Below are 21,100 nucleotides of genomic sequence, written 5' to 3'. Positions count from 1 at the left end.
TGCGGTTGGGTGAACCGGTCATTCTGAAAGATTGTCATCCCTGGTGGAAATTCAGGACTTCTTATGAACCTGACATCTGGATGGTGTACAAAGTGGAAGGGACTATGATAACTATCAGTAGGAATGGGCGGTATGTCACCCGTAATGTTTAATTGTTCAAAAGAGTGATGTCGATGGATGTTGGTACCAACACCAGGCCCCGAGATGATGGTGAAGAGGATACCAGAGGCGACGACTCGCACCTGGCGTGTCGTGAAGGACCTCGATCGGAGAGCGGAGGCGGTGCCTCGCTGGAATCCGAGAAATCCTGTCACTCTGAAACTGATGGAAGAGCCAACATGGGGTCCGTCTGAGCAGAGTGAGAAGTACAACCTGCGCCCCAACCCGATACACAAGTCAGCGCCTGCGAAACTTTATGTGTTGACACCGTGTGTATGTTTATGCTCATCCTTCTGTCTCTCTCTCTCTCCCTCCTTCCGTCTGGTGTGTTTCGATTGCTAAAGTTAGTGTTGTTTAGAACTAAAATAAGGGAGGGATGTAGAGAGCCATCTGGGCTCTCCTATACTTTGTTGCCTTCAAGGTCTTGAAGGCTGGGCTTCGGCCCAGAGGTTATAAAATGAAGGAGTCGGTAGCCCTCGTGGTCTGGCGGCACAGAAAGTTAAAACTGTGTGTGTGTCCATCCCTGCTACGGCCCACGTCCGCATCTAGTGCAGCGCCGCATCTAGGCCTGTACATCAGCAACACAGAGGCAACTCTACCTAGTGGGCATGGGTTAGAGACACTTTCTTTGTTTAGGTCAATTTTTTATCTCACGAATAGTGAATAGCATTAAGCTATTATATTATTCACTACTAGTGTGAAAAGAAAATGGAGTACTATTGACGACCATGCCTCTATGTGAACTGAGCGTCAATGTATGGAGGCTGGAATGAAAGCTGCCTAGAGCAGCCACGGTTTTCAAAACGGTTAAATGAGAACGCAGATCAGATATTTTCTTGTCAAAACTCACTGCATTCTTCAACATGATAAATGCTGATGTGTTTTTTTTTTTTTTTTTTTTTTTGCTGGCATCCTCTCCTTTACTGATAAATGTTTACCGTTGGGTGTTTTTGGATTGCAGCCTCGCGCACAATTTCCTTCTAGATGTTACATAACATTTCTCTTTCACTTTCGTGATTCCTCAACCTCTCTGCAGCTTGTAACAGACACAGCGTTTCTGGTCTCCTGCTCCGTGGTATTTAACGTTAAGGCTTAGTTAGCAGGATATGTGAGAGGACGCCTGTGAGATTGATTAGTTTCGGTAAGCATATCTGGAAACCCGCCAAGCAGTTTTACCGTGCCCCTTCACTCTGATCCTTGTCCCTAAAATCACTGTGTCGCAAGCACTTCGTTAAATGGGCTCTGTCTTCTTTACAATCTATTTTCTCACTTAATTACATAATTAGGGTGCTTGCCGGCTACAACCTGTTTCTCTTCACTCCCCGCCTCCATGAATTGTGATCAACGTTGTCTGTTTCGCAATAGAGTTTCACTTTAGTTTTCTAAAAAGAATGTCGCAATACAGCATGCAAAACAAGCTGTCCTTATTTATTTGTTTGATGGTCGTGGTCTTGTAAAAAATATTATAACAAAGTGTTTGTGTTTCTTTTCTACACAAATACTTTCGACGGTTTAGAGGTGACACATGTAGGTCTAATTATGAGCAAGCAGGGCCGAACTGGCCGTACCGTGCGTCGGACGTTTCTCCGGGAGGCTTGAATGATGAGTGCTGGATTTGTTAAGGGGGCCGGTTTTGTAACAGTGCTACATTGTTGGCCCCCAGTATCAAAAAGCAGCAGGCCCGCAAAGTCCGCCACTCTTGTTTCGAGCCTCCGTGTGGGGGCTGGTGTGAAAAGATTGCTAGGACTGCTTTGGGCTTCTAGTCCGACCATGTGAGCAGCACGAAACAGAAGTGGTCAGAGTGTGATTTTACAGTTGTTTAAAGCAGCATGGCCATAGCGCTGCTACCCCTAGTCCCTTAGGGTGTGTGCAATTGGCGTTTATCACAATATCATGCATGCAACATAATAAATGCTAGGACAACATTCGTGGGTATAATATGTCGCAAGTTTATTATTTTCACAGGTTGGGTTAGCTTACGGGCGATCCCGGTGTTGGAGACGAGTTTCTTAAACATTGGCCGACACCCATCCTGAGAAAGCTAGAGCTGTTCCGTCTGGTGTTCTCTGCACCAACGTGCTTAGCATCTTGCAGCTCGTTCCTTTCTTGTGGTATTACAACTTTATCAATTTTGTCATGCTCCTGACAAGTCAGAGCGAGACCCCGGCCAGTCTCCACAGTTGCTCAGGATTCCAACTGTCCCTTGCGGGATTAAGGAGCGCCGTCGGGTCATCCCAGGCCCTGCCGTAAAGGCTCCAAGTAGCCTGAGGAATAGTTTTTGGTTCCAGGAATCACCATCTGGAGGCCTCTTAATCAATTTTAAAGCTTTAGGATCGCCCTGTAACTCCGCTTTGCGACGATTCTTGAGTTTCCTGTACAGAAAATCATGTTGTAAACGTATGTGTCACATATGTGACCATCTCTTCCTCTATAAATGCATCAAGGCTCCTGTTTGCCATGACGTAGGGGTGGGTGGGAGGTTGCTTGCCTTTTGCCTAAGGAGGCCCAGCCCTGCGAGGTCCCCCCCTTAAAAGGACCTCCTGGCCTCACTCCTCCCTCCTCACACCTTGGGGGCCATAAACGAGAGGTGGACCACCCTCCTTAAGTATGGAGGCCCCTCCTGGCCATATTCTTCCCTAACAGGGGAGCAACGCTAGAGAGCTGTTCCCCCCTATTGTCACACTACGTGCGACGTGGCCAGCTACAGAGCCAGTGGCAGCTCCCGCAAATCTCAAAAGGGGGGACTGGTGATCCCTGGGACATCAGCACAGGCTCCCCATGCTACATCAAGCATGAGTGTAGCGCCAGGATTGGACTGAGCAGCTTGGTTTGCTGCTCAGAACGTGTACTGGAGCCTGTACAGTTTCTCCAACTCAGCTGTGTAACACAGTCGGGTAGTAGAAACCTAAGTGCGCGTGTGTGTTTGGCTGGCATAGGAGGGCCGGCCAAACACCCATGCGCACTTAAGGGCACTCCACTCCCTCTGCATTCTCCCATGGCCAAGCCCGCCATTTATGCACATGCTTCTGGCTGAGCCAGCAGCTGAAAAATATAACGATAGTAAACTATTGTTTTATTTTTTTGGCTCATAGTAAACTATTGTTTTATTTTTCACCTGCTGAGCTGAAAAATAAAATAATAATAAACAATTGTTTTATTTTTCAGCAGCTTGCTTGGCAAGGGCTGTATGCTCCTTCACAATTGCAAAGGACCCGGTCCTGACCAGAGCATACAAAGGTACAGACAAGGTAGGCAATTTCCTCCATTTTCAAGAAGCTTATTGGTAAAATTTCAAGACAGTCATAAGATGATCTCGGTCTTATGTCTCTTTCTCCATTTATCTCCCTACCCTGTCTTCCAATAGCGTCTCTTTCACTGTCTATTCCTGTCTTACCTCTGTCTTCCTTTCTATCTCTCTTGCTATCATCCATCTCTGATTGTATCATCTCTCTTCATTTATTCATGATGCTTCTTTAACTTAATGCCCTCTACCCCATTCTTTCTCTACCACTCACCTTTTTCACTACCTTAGTTCTTTATAATTAATGTCTCAATGTATCCTATCTCTAGTCCATCTACCTTATCTCTCACTACCTTACCCCTTTCTTGCCACTTCTCTGCCTGTTCTGTTTTTCTCTATTTTAACTCACTCTCTACTTCAGTTCTCTCTTTATGCATTCCTCTACTTTACATGTCTCCATCACTGTATCAGCCTCACCCCTCTTTCTCTATTTCACCTGTTTTCTCTTAGCACTAAATCTCTCTTTCTAACCATCATGCCCTCTCTGAAACATTTTACCTCAGTTCTCTCTTCACCTGATTTGTCTTTTGATACCTCACATTTCATTTTGCTCTTCTCTGTCCTTCACCACTCTTTCTCTAACTTGCATCCCTCTATATTTTTCACATGACCTCACCTCCCTGCCAAATAACATCACACTCTCTGCTTCTCTAAAACTCACCTCTGTTTCTAGCTAATCTCTCTCTACCTCACCCCTTGATGTGTCTCATCCCTCTCTAAATTATCTTCTCCCCATTCTGGCTCTCTTTACCCCAGGCTAAAATCATATGTATCTCTTTTTGTTCAACCAACCACTTCTTCTTTCAATCTATCTCTATCTTTCTTTCTGGCTACCCCCACATTTATCTTTTTATTTTACATTTTTCTTTACCTCACTTGTCTGTTTACTTCAGCTATATCTCTACCTGAGGTTTCCCTATACTTCACCTCTCTTGCAACACTGTTCTCTTTACCTCCAAGGCCTACTCTCTCTCGTGCTTCTTTCCCTTACACAGCAGAGCAGGAAGTCACGGTGTACCCAGAGTAGTTAACAAATGGAAAGACAATTGGAGTTGCAATTAAATCTCACCCAGTGGAAAGATAAAAATCCTCACTGCAGTGCTTTGATTTTCTCTTTGGCAACGAGAATACCAGTTGTGAAGACACATTTGTGATCATGAATTTACGGCAATTAAAAGTTCATTTCCAAGTGCAGCCTTATTTTAATGTTATGTACTAGTAAACGAAGTATGCACCAAGCCGTCCCCACCGTGTCTTTCCTATAATGGGAGAAACTGTCTGGTTGATATTGTACCATGTTATTATGAGAATATAGTCTGACACATATTTCTTCCATTGAAGCTTATACAAAATCTACACCCAAAAGAATGATATTATTTGGGACACAAAATGTATTTTATGTGAACTTTTTGTATATGATATCCCAACTTACATCTGTTGGAAATGGCCCTGTTTGCAGGGTATTCTCCAAACTTCTTGCCCCTGACCTCCTATTTTTGACTGTGTGCTGCATTTCGTTTTTGCTGGCTTTAGGACTCCAGCCACTTTGCCACTGCTGACCAGTGCAATGTGCAAGTGCTCCCTTTCTAAATTGTATTGGTGATTGGTTGACCCATGATTGTTATATTTGATTTACTAGTAAGTCCATAGTAAAGTTCACTATGTGTGCCCACGGCCTGTAAGTCAAATACTAGTAGGGGCCCTGCAGCACCTATTGTGCCACCCCCGTGAGTAATTCTGTAAATATGCCTCAGACCTGCCACTGCAGTGTCTGTGTGTGCAGTTTTAAACTGCCATTTTCACCTGGCAAGTGCACTCACTTGCCAGGCCCCAACTTCCCTTTTGCTTTATGTAAGTCACCCGTAAGGTAGGCCCAAGGCAGTCCCATGGGCAGCGTGCACAGTATTTAAAAGGTAGGGCATGTTTTGGTGTGTTTAACATGTCCCTATGGTAAAATACTGCAAAATTCGGTTTCACTGTTGCAAGGCCTATCTCTCCCATAGGGTAACAGGGGAATGCCTTGAAATATCTTTAAAGTGTAATTTCCCATTGGGAGCAGATAGAGATATGGAGTTTTGGGCCTCTGAACTTGCAATTCAAAAATACATCTTTTGGTGAAGTTGGTTTTTGAATTGTATGTTTGAAAATGGCACTTTTAGAAAGTGGGCATTTTCTTGCCTAACCATTCTCTGCCTCTGCCTGGCTGTGAAATACACATCTGGGTCAGGATGACAGTTGAGCTGTTTGTGAATTCACTGTAGACAGTCACACAAAGGGAGCTGAGGTGTGTCTTCCATATCCTGATGGGTCTTCCTGAGCTAGAGTGGTGAGAGTAGCTGACACTTGCACCTGCATAGAGCTGTGCCTGTTCTTACACAAGGCAGTCTCCAACCCCCTGGAGTGTGTCTGGAGACAGTCTTGTGCACTACAAAGACTTTGAAGTTTGCCTTCTTCAAAGACAGAAATGGGTATTAGTACTGGACATCTGACACCCCAAAGGTAGAACACTTCTGGACTGAGGACATTCTGCCAGGAAGAAGAGCTGGATGCTGTAGGAGGGACCGCCACTCTGCCTGTTGCTTTGTTGTGCTGGCTTGCTGCTTGCTGCTTCTGTCCTGAGAGTGAAAGAACAGGGCTTTGCTTTCTACAGCCTGCTTTCCAAGGTTCTCCAAGGGCTTGAGTTGAGCTTGACTCCTGCTAAGAAGTCTCAGGGACATCAAAGACTTCATCTGCCTACACCTGGGCTCTTCTACCTAGAGCCCTGCCTGTCAAGTGGTGCCAAAAATCCAGTTCTGGGCCCTTGCAGGTGGTTTGTGGTGCTACAAGAAGAAAATCTACACATCGACACACTGCGTCATTTCGAACCGACGCATCTCAGGAAGGATTCAACACATCACCACTGCCTGCACTGAAGCGTGGTCCCCGCTTGAGGCAACAACCACGGTTTTCAATGCAGGCCCCAGCTTTCTGCCACAGTGTGTCGGAAGAACCACTGCTGCATGAGTTATGAGCACGCAGCGCCTGCTTCCTCTCTTGAGACTGATGCATTGCTGCTCGACTTTCGACATATTACCAATGCATCGTCCCTTGGCGCCATTTCCTTCATCAACACTGCACTGCAGTAAGGAACCAATGCTTTGTGCAAATGCATATCTGGCTCTTTTGACGCATCATCTCCCTTGCGGCCTGCATTGTCTTTGTTTTTGACCTGTCTTAGATACTTTGCCTCAGACAAGTGCTTCATTAATTTCAAGGAACTACAATTTCATTCAATCTCCTAAAAATGATATCTGTGCTTGTGTATGTTGGCTTTTTGGTCTTGTTTTATTCAGATAAATATTGGCTATTTTTATAAACTGCTGTGGAGTTCTTTTGTAGTATTTTCACTGTGTTACTCTGTGTGTGTGTGTGTGCAAATACTTCAAATACTTTACACATTGCCTCTGAGATAAGCCTGACTGCTCATGCCATGCTACCAAGGGGGTGAGCAGGGGTTATTTTAGCTGTCTGTCTCCCTTATTCTGACAAGAGTGAACTTCCCTATTTAGACAGGGTGCAAACCACTGCCAACTAGAGACCCCATTTCTAACAACATCTGACTGGTTAGTCAATGAATTGTACTTAAGTGTTGGTGTTGCAAGACAAAAAATTTATATCCAAGCACAGAAAGGAATATCTTCTGCACTACCTGTTCAAGCTTTATTTTGATAATATTTGGCTGACAGACTCCAGGCAGGCTCAGCTTTCAGTTATTTTTTCCTGCCCCTTTTTTCTGAAAATGTGACAAATAATTCAATATTGTTTGGCATCATGATGGCTTGAATTAGGTGAAAATGGGTAATACATTTAAAGTTGCTCCCAACTGGGGGTCCTAAAATATGTCTTGCCCGGGCCCCAAACGACCTTAGGATGGCACTATAATCAACTTCGCACATAGATAACTTTCAATGAAATCTTGTAAAAATATGGATTCATAAGACTACATCTACAAGCACAACCAAGAAACAAAACTATTCAAGTCCTGTAGCAAGCTCATATATGTATGTATCCATATACAGTAATGCCAATGTAAATTTTTTGTTTGTGACTTTGTTTCAGATTCCGCTTTGAGAATGTCTCCACTCATTTTCATGATTGTAATGGTAAACTTATTACATCCACAAACAGGTAAGGCAATGGCATTATATGCCTGTGAGTCTTTGAAACTGGATGTGGGCAATGTAGATAGTTTAAAAGTAAATGAGCATATATTAAGAGCCAATATGATAACTGTCAACCAGCTTGTTTTGCATCCTTTGTGTGCAGCACAGATAATATTGAGAAATAGTAAATGCAGTGAGTAAATTACACACAATATTTTTATTTAATGGGGGTAAATATAGAAAATCCACTCAATATGCTGATTTCCAATATTAGAAATATGATGTACAAGCTCATAACATATGTACAAACATGTTATTAACTTAACCTAATTCACAAATGTTCACCATAAGTGCTGGAGGACCAGATTATCAGGCGAACCACAGGCTATATAAATTTGTTCCATTTAGATTTGTTGTATGTACATTTGTCATATGTGGATATCTAGAAGATCTAGTATGGATCCTCACCACCTGAACATTTGTTAGCCACCCCTGTCTAAACCTTTCAATCTCTCAGTATTTAATATTAAAATGGCCACCAAAGCCTATGGAAATCATAACTTGCCTATTAGCTACCTACATAGTGCACTAGAATAATGTGCCAAGGTTGAAAACATTGAGTAGTCTACTCAGTCTACTTTCTGGCAATTTAGGGTGTCACAAAAAGCATACCAATTAAATATAAGTTATACATGTGATGGAAGTCACAATCGAACATGTCTGGCTGTACCATTGATAGATTATTAGATCTCTGATGAAGTTATTGATTGTAGTCTCCTGGATTCTAACAGTATGGCCAGTTTTTTAGTTTGTAAAGTGTTCCTATATCCATTCCAGTTATGTCTGTGGTGAAGCAAACACCTGGGAATTTTGCAGGTTTAGTCATGTTATGGAAATACTGAATCAATTGTCCTATGCTGTTTATCTGGATTCATATTGCATCTGAAATACGTTTCCAGAATAACCACATTTGAAATCTGTATATTAAAATACTGAATTCATAAATTCCAGCACACAAAAAAATATTGACTACTGAATATTGTTAAGGTAAGTTTAAATAAATATAGATTTAGGGGCATATTTATGAGAGGCTTGCGCCGATGTTCCGTCACTTTAATGATGCATCGGAGCCACAAGCCTCTCAGTCATATCTTTGAGGCCACACACAACTACTTTGCGTGGCTTTGAATGGCCTCATAGACATAGAGTAGGGCAAGGCAGCAAAAGTTGCAGCATTGCCTTACTCTACCTCAGGTCGGCGTTCCATGGGCATTGTGGTTGGTTTTCCCATGCAGCACACATGGATTTTGGCACATTACCAGATTTATGAGACCATGTAAACCTGGGGATGCGTCAAAACCTTATGCCTCCCGAGGTGACGAGTAACGGGGAGAAATATTTTTATTTCTCCTCATTTTTAACTCTTTCTACATCTGCTGCCTTCTGCAGCACACATTGCAATAGAAAAACGCCTCTCAGGATTGTTTTTCTGCCACAAATACAATTTTGCCAACAACATAAGCACCCTTGCACAATGGTGCAAGGGAGCCTGCGTTGACGCTAGGCCGCCAAAACTGCAACAATGTAGGGAAAAAAGACAGGAATATATACCATATTGGATAAATACGGTGAATTCCTACACTTTCACTTTGGCTTAGGTCAATGCAGCAAGGTGACTTGCAGTTCTGCCCCTTGCCAAATCCCCGTAAGTCTGGACCTTAGTGTTTCTGACTCCTGACTCCACATCTGTGCACATATGCACATAGGCACCCCATTTTTCAGAGTAGGTAGGGGCCATGACTCATAAGAGATGAAGCCTCAAGTGAGTCATAATTCCCCACCCCGCTCTTAACAATGGGAAGAAATACCATATCATACTCTTCACATCAACATGTATGGTTTATGCCATGGTATTTTTAATGTACATTGTTTCAACAAAATATATTTTACTAAAAACAGGATGCACAGGGTTACATTTGTTTTGTATGGTAAAACCCAATTGAAGAGACCTCTGACTGTTAGGAGAGTTGCTTCTCACTGCAAAAAAAGTCTTACATGCAATCTGTGATGCAGTAGAATATGTTTTTCATTTCAATGTTGCTGTATTGTGGAAATTCATTTTAATTTGATCTTTGCACTGTGAAAATAAATGTGTGAATATTTTTGTTTTTAGAACAGTTGCTTCAAATAATGTGCTATTGGGCCACATTTATTTTCAATCTATCTATAATTTATATTTTCACTCTATATATATATATATCTCCTTCTCCAAGATACGTGTTGGTCTGCGCCCTGCATAGCAGACTGAAGCGGGGTCGCGAGCCCCCGCCTTTTTCGCCACTTCGCCCTTCAAAAAGAAACACTTCAGTCACGCTATGTCTCCATCCAAATTAATTTATTAGGCAAGATAAACACACACCCAACACATTTCGGGAATCCAAGCTCCCTTGTTTACAGGCATTGTTTGTCTATATTTCCATTTCCATATATCACCAAAAAACCTTTCAGCAACAAAAATGACGGTCACTAAGCATTCCCCTTATTACGGCGGCCTACTTTAAACAAGTTTTTCTTCACATTTATCTTACCATTTCTTAACTATTCATTGCATTCTATTATTTTATCATACAATCTGCATCATTCACTCATAACAGTTACATTTCACATTGCATTTGCTGTCAGTTTGTTTCAATATTTTCAATTTTATCCAATTTATTTCAATTTTTCCAAAAAGGTCCACTTCCTCACTTCAAATGCTTTCGTGTTTACCATTGCACAAAAAACGAAAATTTCACATAATACTCAGTCTACATACAGGGATATTTATCCACGTTACAATATCCATCTTATTCATAATATTCATATCCCAAGTGGGCTTTTTAAATCCCTATACTCTGGGAACATGTTTTCTTCCATCTTTTAGCGAACCTTATTCCATATACATATTTTCTGTATATACAGCATATACAACAATGAAATGATAATGAGAAAAGCAATATTCACTATTCAGCCTTTCCACCCTCCAAATAACCTTTATGTGATATAGTAGCTCCTTTGCTTTACAGCGACCGTCATACTATTTTTCTCTATAAAAACACAAGAAAAAAACCATGTATTATAATCCATACATTAGAAAACATCTATTAAAAACATCAATCAAAATACATAATATAAACACTATCCTAAATTTAAATTAAACTTGTGCATTCTCTCAAAGCAGCTCTAATTTCTTATACTCTCATTTTCTTAAAAATTATCATTTCAATACATCAAGTGAACAGCTAATTCCTCATCCTTATTTAATCCTTCGGGTTCCATGGTAATAAAACTAATAATTAAACGGGATTCCAATTTCCTTACTTCTAGTGCTCTATTCCCTCCTCTGATATTCAGCATGACCCTGTCCAGAACCATAAATTGTAATTTATTTACATTGTTATCATGATAGTTTTTAAAGTGCCTCGCTACTGGATAAGACTTTTCCTCATTTTTGATTGCTCTCAGATTCTCTAATACTCTTTGCTTTCGCCATATCTATGATGCTCCCTATATTAAATGTATTGCAGGGGCAGTTCAAAGCATATATACAATAACCCGAGTGGCATGTTACATGTTTCTTAATATTAAATGGTCTTTTAACCCCTGGGAAATTTATTTCTTTACAGTTTTCACTGTATTTACAGGCTTTACATTTTCCACAAATGAAGAAACCCTGGATGAATTTGATCTTTTCCGTCATTGGTACCAAACATTGACTTAATGTGTCCTTTAGAGATCTACTTCTTCTGAAAGTAAATGTAGGGTAATCATCTATTGTCACCCCTACATTCTCATTCGTTTTTAATACTGGCCAGAATTTTTTAAAGATCTTCTTTATTTCTCCCGTTTTACTATGATATGTTGTAATTAATCTCACCCTTATGTCTTCCTTTTTTTTAATCTACTTTTGATTGAATTACCAGTAAATCATCTCTTTTAACTTGTCTAACTTTCATCAGTGCCTTTTCGACACTTCCTGGGGAATAGCCCCTCTCTCTGAATCTTTTACTCATGATAATGGCTTCTTTTTCAAAAGTTGTACCTAAAATGCAGTTTCTCCTAACCTGCAATAGTTTCCCATACGGGATACTTTGAATTAGATTCTTGGGATGGTTGCTTGTGGCATGAAGTAAGCTGTTACCAGCCATATCTTTTCTAAATAGTTCACATTCTAACTTATTGTCTACCAGACTTATATTCACATCCAAAAATTCCAACTCCAAATGATGTATTTCCCTACTAAATTTACAATTTAGAGTATTGTCATTCAATGTTGTCACAAATTCTATTGCAGACTCATTACTGCCTTTCCAAATGCAAAAGATATAATCTATGATCATCTATGCACCCAGAGGACTACCTGATCCTCAAAACCAGCGATGTTGCCGACCACCTGTTCTTCCCACCAGCCCAGGTACGGACCTGCATAACTGGGAGCAAAGCAAGTGCCCATCGCGCCCCTGGTGTTGGCGGTACAATGTATTTTCAAAAATGAAAACGTTATTGGTTAAACACATATAAACCATGTCCAACAACATCTCTGTATGTAAAAGATGTGACAAGGACCTTGTGCTCAGAAAATATCTTCATGCTCTAATGCCATTATCATGAGGTATACAAGTATACAAGCTGTTGACATCCAAACTCGTTAAAAGAAAATGTTCCCACTTGATTCCATTAATAATCCTCAGGAAGTCTCTAGTATCTTTAATACACGAAGGTAATGCTTCTACAAACGAATGTAGAAAAAAATCCACATATTTAGAGATATTTTCTAATAAACTCCCTATTGATGACACTATAGGTCTACCTGGAGGATCATCAACATTTTTAGGTACCTTTGGCAATAAATAAATTGCTGCTGCTTTAGGGAATTCAACCTTAAGGAATTGATATTCCTCCTAATCAATGAGTCTCAGATCTCTCCACTCATCTAATTTTCCAAACACATTCTTTTTGGCCTCCATCATTTCCTCTCTACTAGAGACTCGGTAGTAATTATTATCCTGCAACTGTCTCAATCCTTTCTTAATATATTTCTCTGTTGATAGTATCACTACATTTCCACCCTTACCTGCTCTCTTTATTATAATATCTGTCGTTACGTAAAGATTCAATCACTTTCCTATGCTTTGACTGCAAATTATCATATTTAGACATTTTGACATATCTCAATGTTTTCCTTGCCTTAATTATACCCTTTTCAAAAACATTGATCGCATCACAGTTGAAAGGTGGAGAAAAGGTAGATTTTGGTTTGAAACTGCTGGGGCACCTTTCATCAATGTCAATGCCCATTTGTAATAAATTCAAAACGGGTTTAGGGCTTGACTCAATATTTTCATCCAATTCACAAAAAGTATGCAGCATTTCTATATCATTTATCTCTAAATTAGAGGGCGTACGTTCAACGTTAGTGTTATGACTTTTTACTTTAGTTCCAAACCATTCTTTTAACTTCAATTTTCTGATAAAATGAAATAAATCAATTCGACTTTGAGTACAATTAAATTGTGTTACCAGACAGAAGGATAATCCCAATGATAGTACTTCTTTTTCCGAATCGGATATATACCTATCTGAAAGGTTAATCACCGTCATCTTATCCATTGCTTCATTGTTGTTTAGCCCCTTGTTGTCTTTTGCATTTGGAAAGGCAATACTGAGTCTGCAATAGAATTTGTGACAACATTGAATGACAATTCTCTAAATTCTAAATTTAGTAGCAAAATACATCATTTGGTGTTGGATTTTTTGGATGTGAAAGTAAGTTTGGTAGACAATAAGTTGGAATGTGAACTATTTAGAAAAGATACGGCTGGTAACAGCTTACTTCATGCCAGAAGCAACCATCCCAAGAATCTAATTCAAAGTATCCTGTAGGGGGAACTATTGCGAGCTGGCAGGAGCTGCAGTGTGGATACAACTTTTGAAAAGGAAGCCATTATCCTGAGTAAAAGATTCAGAGAGAGGGGCTATTCGCCAGGAAGTGTCGAAAAGGCACTGATGAAAGTTAGAAAAGTTAAAAGACATGATTTACTGGGAATCCAATCAAAAGTAGATACAAATAAAAAGGAAGACATAAGGGTGAGATTCATTACAACATATCATAGTAAAACGGGAGAAATAAAGAAGATCTTAAAAAAATTCTGGCCAGTATTAAAAACGAATGAGAATATAGCGGTGACAATAGATGATTACCCTACATTTACTTTCAGAAGAAGTAGATCTCTAAAGGACACATTAAGTCAATGTTTGGTACCAATGACGGAAAAGATCAAACCCATCCAGGGTTTCTTCATTTGTGGAAAATGTAAAGCCTGTAAATACTGTGAAAACTGTAAAGAAATACATTTCCTAGGCGTTAAAAGACCCTTTAATATTAAGAAACATGTAACATGCCATTTGGATTATTGTATGTATGCTTTGAAGTGCCCCTGAAATACATTTTATATAGGGAGTACCATACATATAGCGTAAAAAAAGAGTATTAGAGCATATGAGAGCAATCAAAAATGAGGATAAGTCGTATCCAGTAGCGAGGCACTTTAAAAACTATCATGATAACAATATAAATAAATTACAATTTATGGTTCTGGACAGGGTCATGCTGAATATAAGAGGAGGGAATAGAGCACTAGAATTAAGGAAATTGGAATCCCGTTTAATTATTAGTTTTACTACCATGGAATTAGAAGGATTAAATAAAGATGAGGAATTAGCTGCTCACTTGATGTATTAAAATGATAATTTTTAAGAAAATGAGAGCATAAGAAATTAGAGCTGCTTTGAGAGAATGCACAAGTTTAATTTAAATTTAGGATAGTGTTCATATTATGTATTTTGATTGATGTTTTTAATAGACGTTTTCTAATGTATGGATTCTAATACATGGTTGTTTTCTTGTTTGTTTATAGAGAAAGATAGTATGACGGTCGCTGTCAAGCTAAGGAGCTACTATATCACATAAAGGTTATTTGGAGGGTGGAAAGGCTGAATAGTGAATATTGCTTTTCTCATTATCGTTTCATTGTTGTAAATGCTGAATATACAGAAAATATGTATATGGAATAAGGTTTGCTAAAAGATGGAATAAACATGTTTCCAGAGTATAGGGATTTAAAAAGACCACTTGGGATATGAATATTATGAATAGGATGGATATTGTAATGTGGATAAATATCCCTGTATGTAGATTGAGTATTATGTGAAATTTTCGTTTTTTGTGCAATGGTAAACACGAAAGCATTTGAAGTGAGGAAGTGGACCTTTTTGGAATAATTCAAACAAATTGGATAATACTGAAAATATTGAAACAAACTGACAGCAAATGCAATCTGAAATGTAAATGTTATGAGTGAATGATACAGATTTTATGATAAAATAATAGAATGCAATGAATAGTTAAGAAATGATAAGATAAATGTGAAGAAAAACATGTTTAAAGATGGCCGCCGTAATAAGGGGAATGCTTAGTGACCGTCATTCATGTTGCTGAAAGGGTTTTGGTGATATATGGAACTGGAAATATGGACAAACAATGCAGCGAACAAGGGAGCTTGGCTTTCCGAAACGCGTCGGGCGGGTGTTTATCTTGCCTAATAAATTAATTTGGATGGAGACATCACATGACTGAAGTGTTTCTTTTTGAGGGACGAAGTGGGAAAAAAATAAAATATATATCTATATCTATATATATATATACATATATATATATATATATATATATATATATATATATATATATATATATATATATATATATATATGTATAGCTCATAGGCAATGATTTACTGCCTATTTGACCAAATGCAAGCCACACCAGAGCATCAAATTGCTTCAAAATGTTATTTTGAGCAGAGAACTGACATGTGTCGACCCAGGTCTTGATCTTTTAAATTACGCAGAATACAGTGAAGAATTTATACATAAACAGTGATGACCGACTACCAAAACGTTAAACTAAAAGCACCCAAATGGCGTGGAACAAAATCGATGGTCCACAAAATAAAAAGCTCCCTCTCTGTGTGTCTGTCTTACGGGAATGCACAAAACCCAATTGTTACCCACCCAGACTTGCATTCAGAGGCATGCAGAAAGCCCTAGATATTGTAAAGTTAAAAAATGCCAACTTTTCTAAAGGGGGCATTTTGAGAATGTAAATTTCATAACAGACTTCACCATAAGGGGTGATTTTAAATTGTGATTTCAGAGACACCAAACTTGGGGGTCCCATCTCTTCCCAATTGGAAATTACATGTATAAAATGTAATGAGGCAATCCCAATGCTAAACTATGGACATGATAGGCCTTGTAATAGTGAAAATTACTCTGAGAGTTTTTCACTACCTGCACTTATAAAACTTAAAAGTACATGCCCAACTTCTTAAATACACTGTACCCTGCCCTTGGGGCTGTCCTGGGCCTACCTTAGTGGTGATGTATATGTATTAAAAAAGAAGGTTTGGGTCTGGCTAGTGAGTTAACTTGTCAAGTTCATATGGCAGTTTGAACTGCACACACAGGCTCTATAATGGCAGGCCTGAATCCTGTTTAAAGTGCTACTAAAGTGGGTGCCATAATCTGTGCTACAGGCCTACCAGTATTATTTAATTTACAGGCCCTTGACACATGTAGTGCACTTTACTAGGGACTTATAAGTAAATTTAAAATGCCTATTGTGGAGAAGTCAAAGGTAACATGTTTGTGAGAAAGAGCACATGCACTTTCGTACTGGTCTGCAGTGCTAAAATATCCAGAGGCTTAAAGCCAACAAAGCCAAATTCAGCAAAAACTGGAGGGAAAAAGCATAACGCCTGGGGATGACCCTGCAGAAAGGGCCAGGTCCAACATCGACCTTAAACAAAATTGTAAAAATGAAAGTGGAGAAATCAATAGAAAAATACTCAGAATTTGGATTATCATCCACATCACTAGTCAATTAACTTTTCAGTCTTTCATGATTACACAAATTACAAATTAATTTAAGTGGATTGAAATTCATACACTGGCACATTATTTATTTCTCCATCCGAGTCCTTTGAGGGTTCTACGACTAATAAGTTTGATGTTGTGTCATGTTATTCATTCCATTATATAATGAGCCTAAAAATAAAGCAAAGTATCAAATTGGTAACAAGTGGACTTCGATTTGAAACCATGTGTAATACATATAATAACTAATCCCAGTATTATAATTAAAATATACAGCACTAAATTCATCAAGGGACATTATGGACTGTCTGTTTCTTAGATCCAGTTATTGATGCACATTTAATTATACATCAACATTTGTACCTCTTGGTATGATACACACTTCTCTAATATAACGGGACCGAATTATATGTAGGCTTCAACCCTGTCTCCTCCCCTAATATGTTTCTCTACTGTATCTATTCCGAAATATTTCAGAGCTTTCCAATCACCCTAGTGTGATTCATGGAAATGTTTTTCTGTACTGTATGTCAAATCTCTGTTGGTTATTACCCCCATATGTTTCAGTATCCGTTGCTTAATTGGAAATGTGGTGCTTCCAATGTACCATTTTTTCCCATGGGCATGTGATGACATACATGGAATAATCAGTTTTATAGGTGATATGTTTGTTTATTGTAAAATTCTGTTTCATGAATGGTAGCTCATATTGAGCTTTATTTAAGGCCTTGCAATGGCTGCAGTTAAAAAATCCAGTGGGAGGCGTTCATCCACTTAGTGGATGTTGGTGTCAAATGGCTGTGTACCAACCAATCTTCAATCAAGGGACTTTTCCTGTATTTGATGGATGGGGTGTTAACTCTGTCAGATGCTTGGTGAGCATTCTTATTGTATACCCTCTTTTAAAAAAAATTCTCGTCATCATCTCATTACGTGTATGTATTTAACTTTCATTCAAACTACAGTTATGTTTCATCCTCAAAAATTTTCTACAAGGGATGCTCCAGCAAAAGTTCAGTGGATGATTGCTTTTGGCATTGAGTGTAGAGTTCCCTACAGATTCTTTTCTATATAGCAGTGATGGTATTATAAGAGGTGGTCAATTTCCAATCAAGAAATTCAGTGCAATGTTTACTGTAATTTATAGTGAACTTGGGATTTAGACTATTATGGTTGATATTAGACAAAAAGCTTTTAAGTTATTTCTCATCTCCCCTCCAGATTTAAAATATATTGTCAATATATCTAAGATACATGGCAATATGTTTTGTATGAAATTCCAAATCTGGTGCACAAAGCACCAGCTCCTCCCACCAGCCCATTGCCAAATTACCATAGCTGGGGCAAAGCATATCTCATATCTGTACCTTGTATTTGTCTGAAGGGATGATTTTCACCTAGAAATATATTCTCATTGAAGCACATGGTAATGATCTCTACAAGCATGTATGTATGTTCCAATAGATCAACACGCTCATATATGATCACTATATCTAATGCTGGTATTAAGCGCATTTAAGTCTAGGGTGACCAAATCTTCTCATTCAATATTTTTGATTCTGGTGATAAAATCTTTTGTGCAAGGTTCTGGACATATGGGAACAAAAAAATGATCCACGTATATGGATGTTTTTTCCAACAGACTATCCTTAGATCCTTAGAGGAAATGATCACATGACCTGGAGGATTGAGTACATCCTTATAGATTTTTGGGAGGTGATATATAATGTGGGAATCATAGGTGAATCTTTAAGAAACAGAAATTCATCCCATTCTAAAATAGTTTTATTATACCTCTCAATTAATTTGTCCTTATATTTGTCCTGTAAATCCATATATTATTGCTTGTCTATTTGTTCATAGCATTCAGTCATATTCAGTTGTTTGTGGGCTTCTGTCACATACTGGCCCCTAGACATCACATCAATGTTCCCCCTTTTATCGGAAGTGTTAATTACTATTTCTTGGTCACTCTGTAATGAGGTGAGCGCTTGATGTTGTTGAAACATCAGGTTTTGTTTACTCTTGATTTTCTCATTGCTAGTATTTTCACGTAAGATCAACAGACCTTTTGTGACTAAGTCTCAGAAAACATGTTATCATTGGCAATCTGGAGGACAAATGAGTACTTAGGTTTAACTTTTGTACAGGCACAGATCCGTATTCTTTCAGGATTGTTGTTTTGTACATAGGATATATATATAACACCTAGTGGTGCTAGCCACTATGTAGTTATAGTTAGGATCTGGTTTCTATAGAAAAAGCATTTTTTGTTTTGCTGACAACTTTGGTGTTGTTTGAAGAATCTTCACAAAATTTTCCCCAAACAAGATGGTGGTCACTTCAGCTGCTGTCTGGAAAGTTTCGGGGTGATCCGTCAAACGGGGACCGAGAAAAAGGGGGGTCCCAAAACATAAATTAAATTTGTATATATAGGGATGCAAATCCTCTTAGGATCCTTCTGGGATCCTCCTTATATCCTTTCTGATTCGGAGGAAAAGCAAGGCCCTGATTGGCTGGCTGAAACCTGACAGAAAAGTTGTGGCCACCATTTTTTTTCTAGTAATGCCTGGGTAGGTGGGAAAAACAGTATAAAAACACATAAGGGGTCAGGATACAGACATCCTGATGCCATAGGACACATGGAGGGGTCCCTAAGAGTGACAAATAATCCATTTTGTTTTTGTCTGATCGCAGATTTGAGGTTCCTCCTCAGCTTCTCTTGGGATCCTGGGGGAAAGCAAGGCCCTGATTGGCTTGCCACAACTTGGCACAAATAATAACATCTGCATTAAAAAAACATAGAAATTCACTGAAAAAAAGACGTACGTGAGCAAGGCTACGGCTGAAACGCGTTGTACTGGGAGGAAGTATTGGTGAATAAAGTATTTCGGACTTCCATTTGTTGTTCGGGAATCTTCTATACAATATTAGAAGAACTGTGAAATATATATATATATATATATATATATATATATATATATATATATATATATATAGGGGTGAGGAATTTAATAAATATTTGCTTGTCCATAGGGCAGGCTCCTTCATTAATCTACTTGCCCTGTAAAGAAATCTACTTGTCCCTTTTGTAGTGCAGCATCAAATTATGGCAGCTGTCTCATTATATAGGAGCTATGATATTAGCGTCTCGGATTATGCCAGGGCTAATGCTATAATAGGGCCTGAATACTAGCAATTTCTTTAGTTTGCCACCTTTCTGCAGAGGTAGCAGTAAGCAAAAGTTCCAGGCTTGGAATGTCCTTTGAGTCTGTGCAAACCTACTAACTTGCATGTTTTTAGGCTTTTCACCAGCTGTTCGCTAATATTTTCCCACACTGAGAAAGGTTGGTAGTTAACTCCTGACTAGGGCAGAAGTAAATCTTCTTCCATGGTTGAAAAAAATGGTGGTTAGCGGGAAAGTGAACTTGTGAATGCTAAACAGATTTTTCCCATGAGCAAATCTACACAGCATATTTACTCATGCTAAAATACAGTTCAGAAATATTTTCTAGGATTAGGAGATCCTTGTCTTTCTGTAAATTCTTGTGAATTCATGAACTACAGAAAACTGCACTAATGCATGACTGCACGTTTGGGACTCTCTTTAATAATTTGACCCCTAATTAAGTCTGGCATTAACCATGGCCTTGTAAGTATTGACCCCTTTCACGCATAACCCTGTGTGAAAGGGGAATTCCTTGGGTGTTGCTTGGGGTGTTCCAAAGCAAAAACCCATGGACTCGGAAGGAATCTGATGCATTCCCAGATTTACAAGTCAGCGTATGCGTCAGATTCCTTCGCCTCCTCATGGGTGGTGTAAAAGTTTTGCAACCAGGAGAAATATATTTTTTCCTCCCATTTTTCCTCTTCTGCACCACACACAGAAAGAGGAAAACATCTTTTGTCATTGTTTTTGTGCAGGAAGCAGTCCCTTCCCAAACAAAAACAATCATTCCTGCAACGAAGGCATCCTTGCACCATGGTGCAAGGATTCCTCTGTTGGCGCTAGACAGCAATTTGTGCGCCAGCACAGGGGGAGAGGACAGAAATGCACCAGATCTTGTAGATACAGCACATTTCTCCCCTTTCCTGGTGGTGCAGGGCAGAGCAGCAAGGCCCTTGCTGTGCTGCCCCACGGGCCTTGTAAACAAGGCCCTAAGTTTAAGAGGGAGAGTGGCTGATATCGGCATGTCGAGGGGACGAACCACTATCAGCACCTCACCCAGCAAGTCCGGGAGCTGACCTCTCTCCTGTGCCTCATTAAAAACCTCTAAGATTTTCTAGGAGAGGCGCACACTGGAAGTGGCCTAATATTCGTTTGGAAGACCGTCCAGCGCCAGTGTCTTGTTGTGAGCAATTTGAGTGATAGCTGCCTGTATATCCTCAAGTTGGAAGGGCTCATCAAATTCTGCTTGTTGAAACAGAGTCAACCACTGTAACGAAAGCTTCTGGGGAAACCCCCTGATCCTGTCCGATGGGCGCTCATCCACGTCTGCATACAAGGAAAAATAGTACGCCGCAA

At 39.4% G+C, this 21,100-nt stretch overlaps 1 protein-coding gene across 1 annotated transcript in view; it reads left to right on the top strand.

Annotated features, from left to right (window-relative positions):
* LOC138254493 (programmed cell death 1 ligand 2-like) overlaps positions 1-21,100 on the top strand; it is a 265,972-nt gene that overhangs the window by 95,754 nt on the left and 149,118 nt on the right. The window contains exons 2-3 of the mRNA XM_069205815.1: positions 3,325-3,407; positions 7,559-7,627. Of these exons, the coding sequence (XP_069061916.1) occupies positions 3,347-3,407; positions 7,559-7,627 (130 nt within the window). The 5' untranslated portion in view covers positions 3,325-3,346. The remainder of the gene's footprint in view (positions 1-3,324; positions 3,408-7,558; positions 7,628-21,100) is intronic.

The sequence above is a fragment of the Pleurodeles waltl genome, chromosome 1_2, assembly GCF_031143425.1.
Source record: "Pleurodeles waltl isolate 20211129_DDA chromosome 1_2, aPleWal1.hap1.20221129, whole genome shotgun sequence".
NCBI classification, from domain to species: Eukaryota; Metazoa; Chordata; class Amphibia; order Caudata; family Salamandridae; genus Pleurodeles; species Pleurodeles waltl.
The sequence above is the reverse complement of the archived record's forward strand: the minus strand, read 5'-3'. Positions and strand labels throughout refer to the sequence as shown.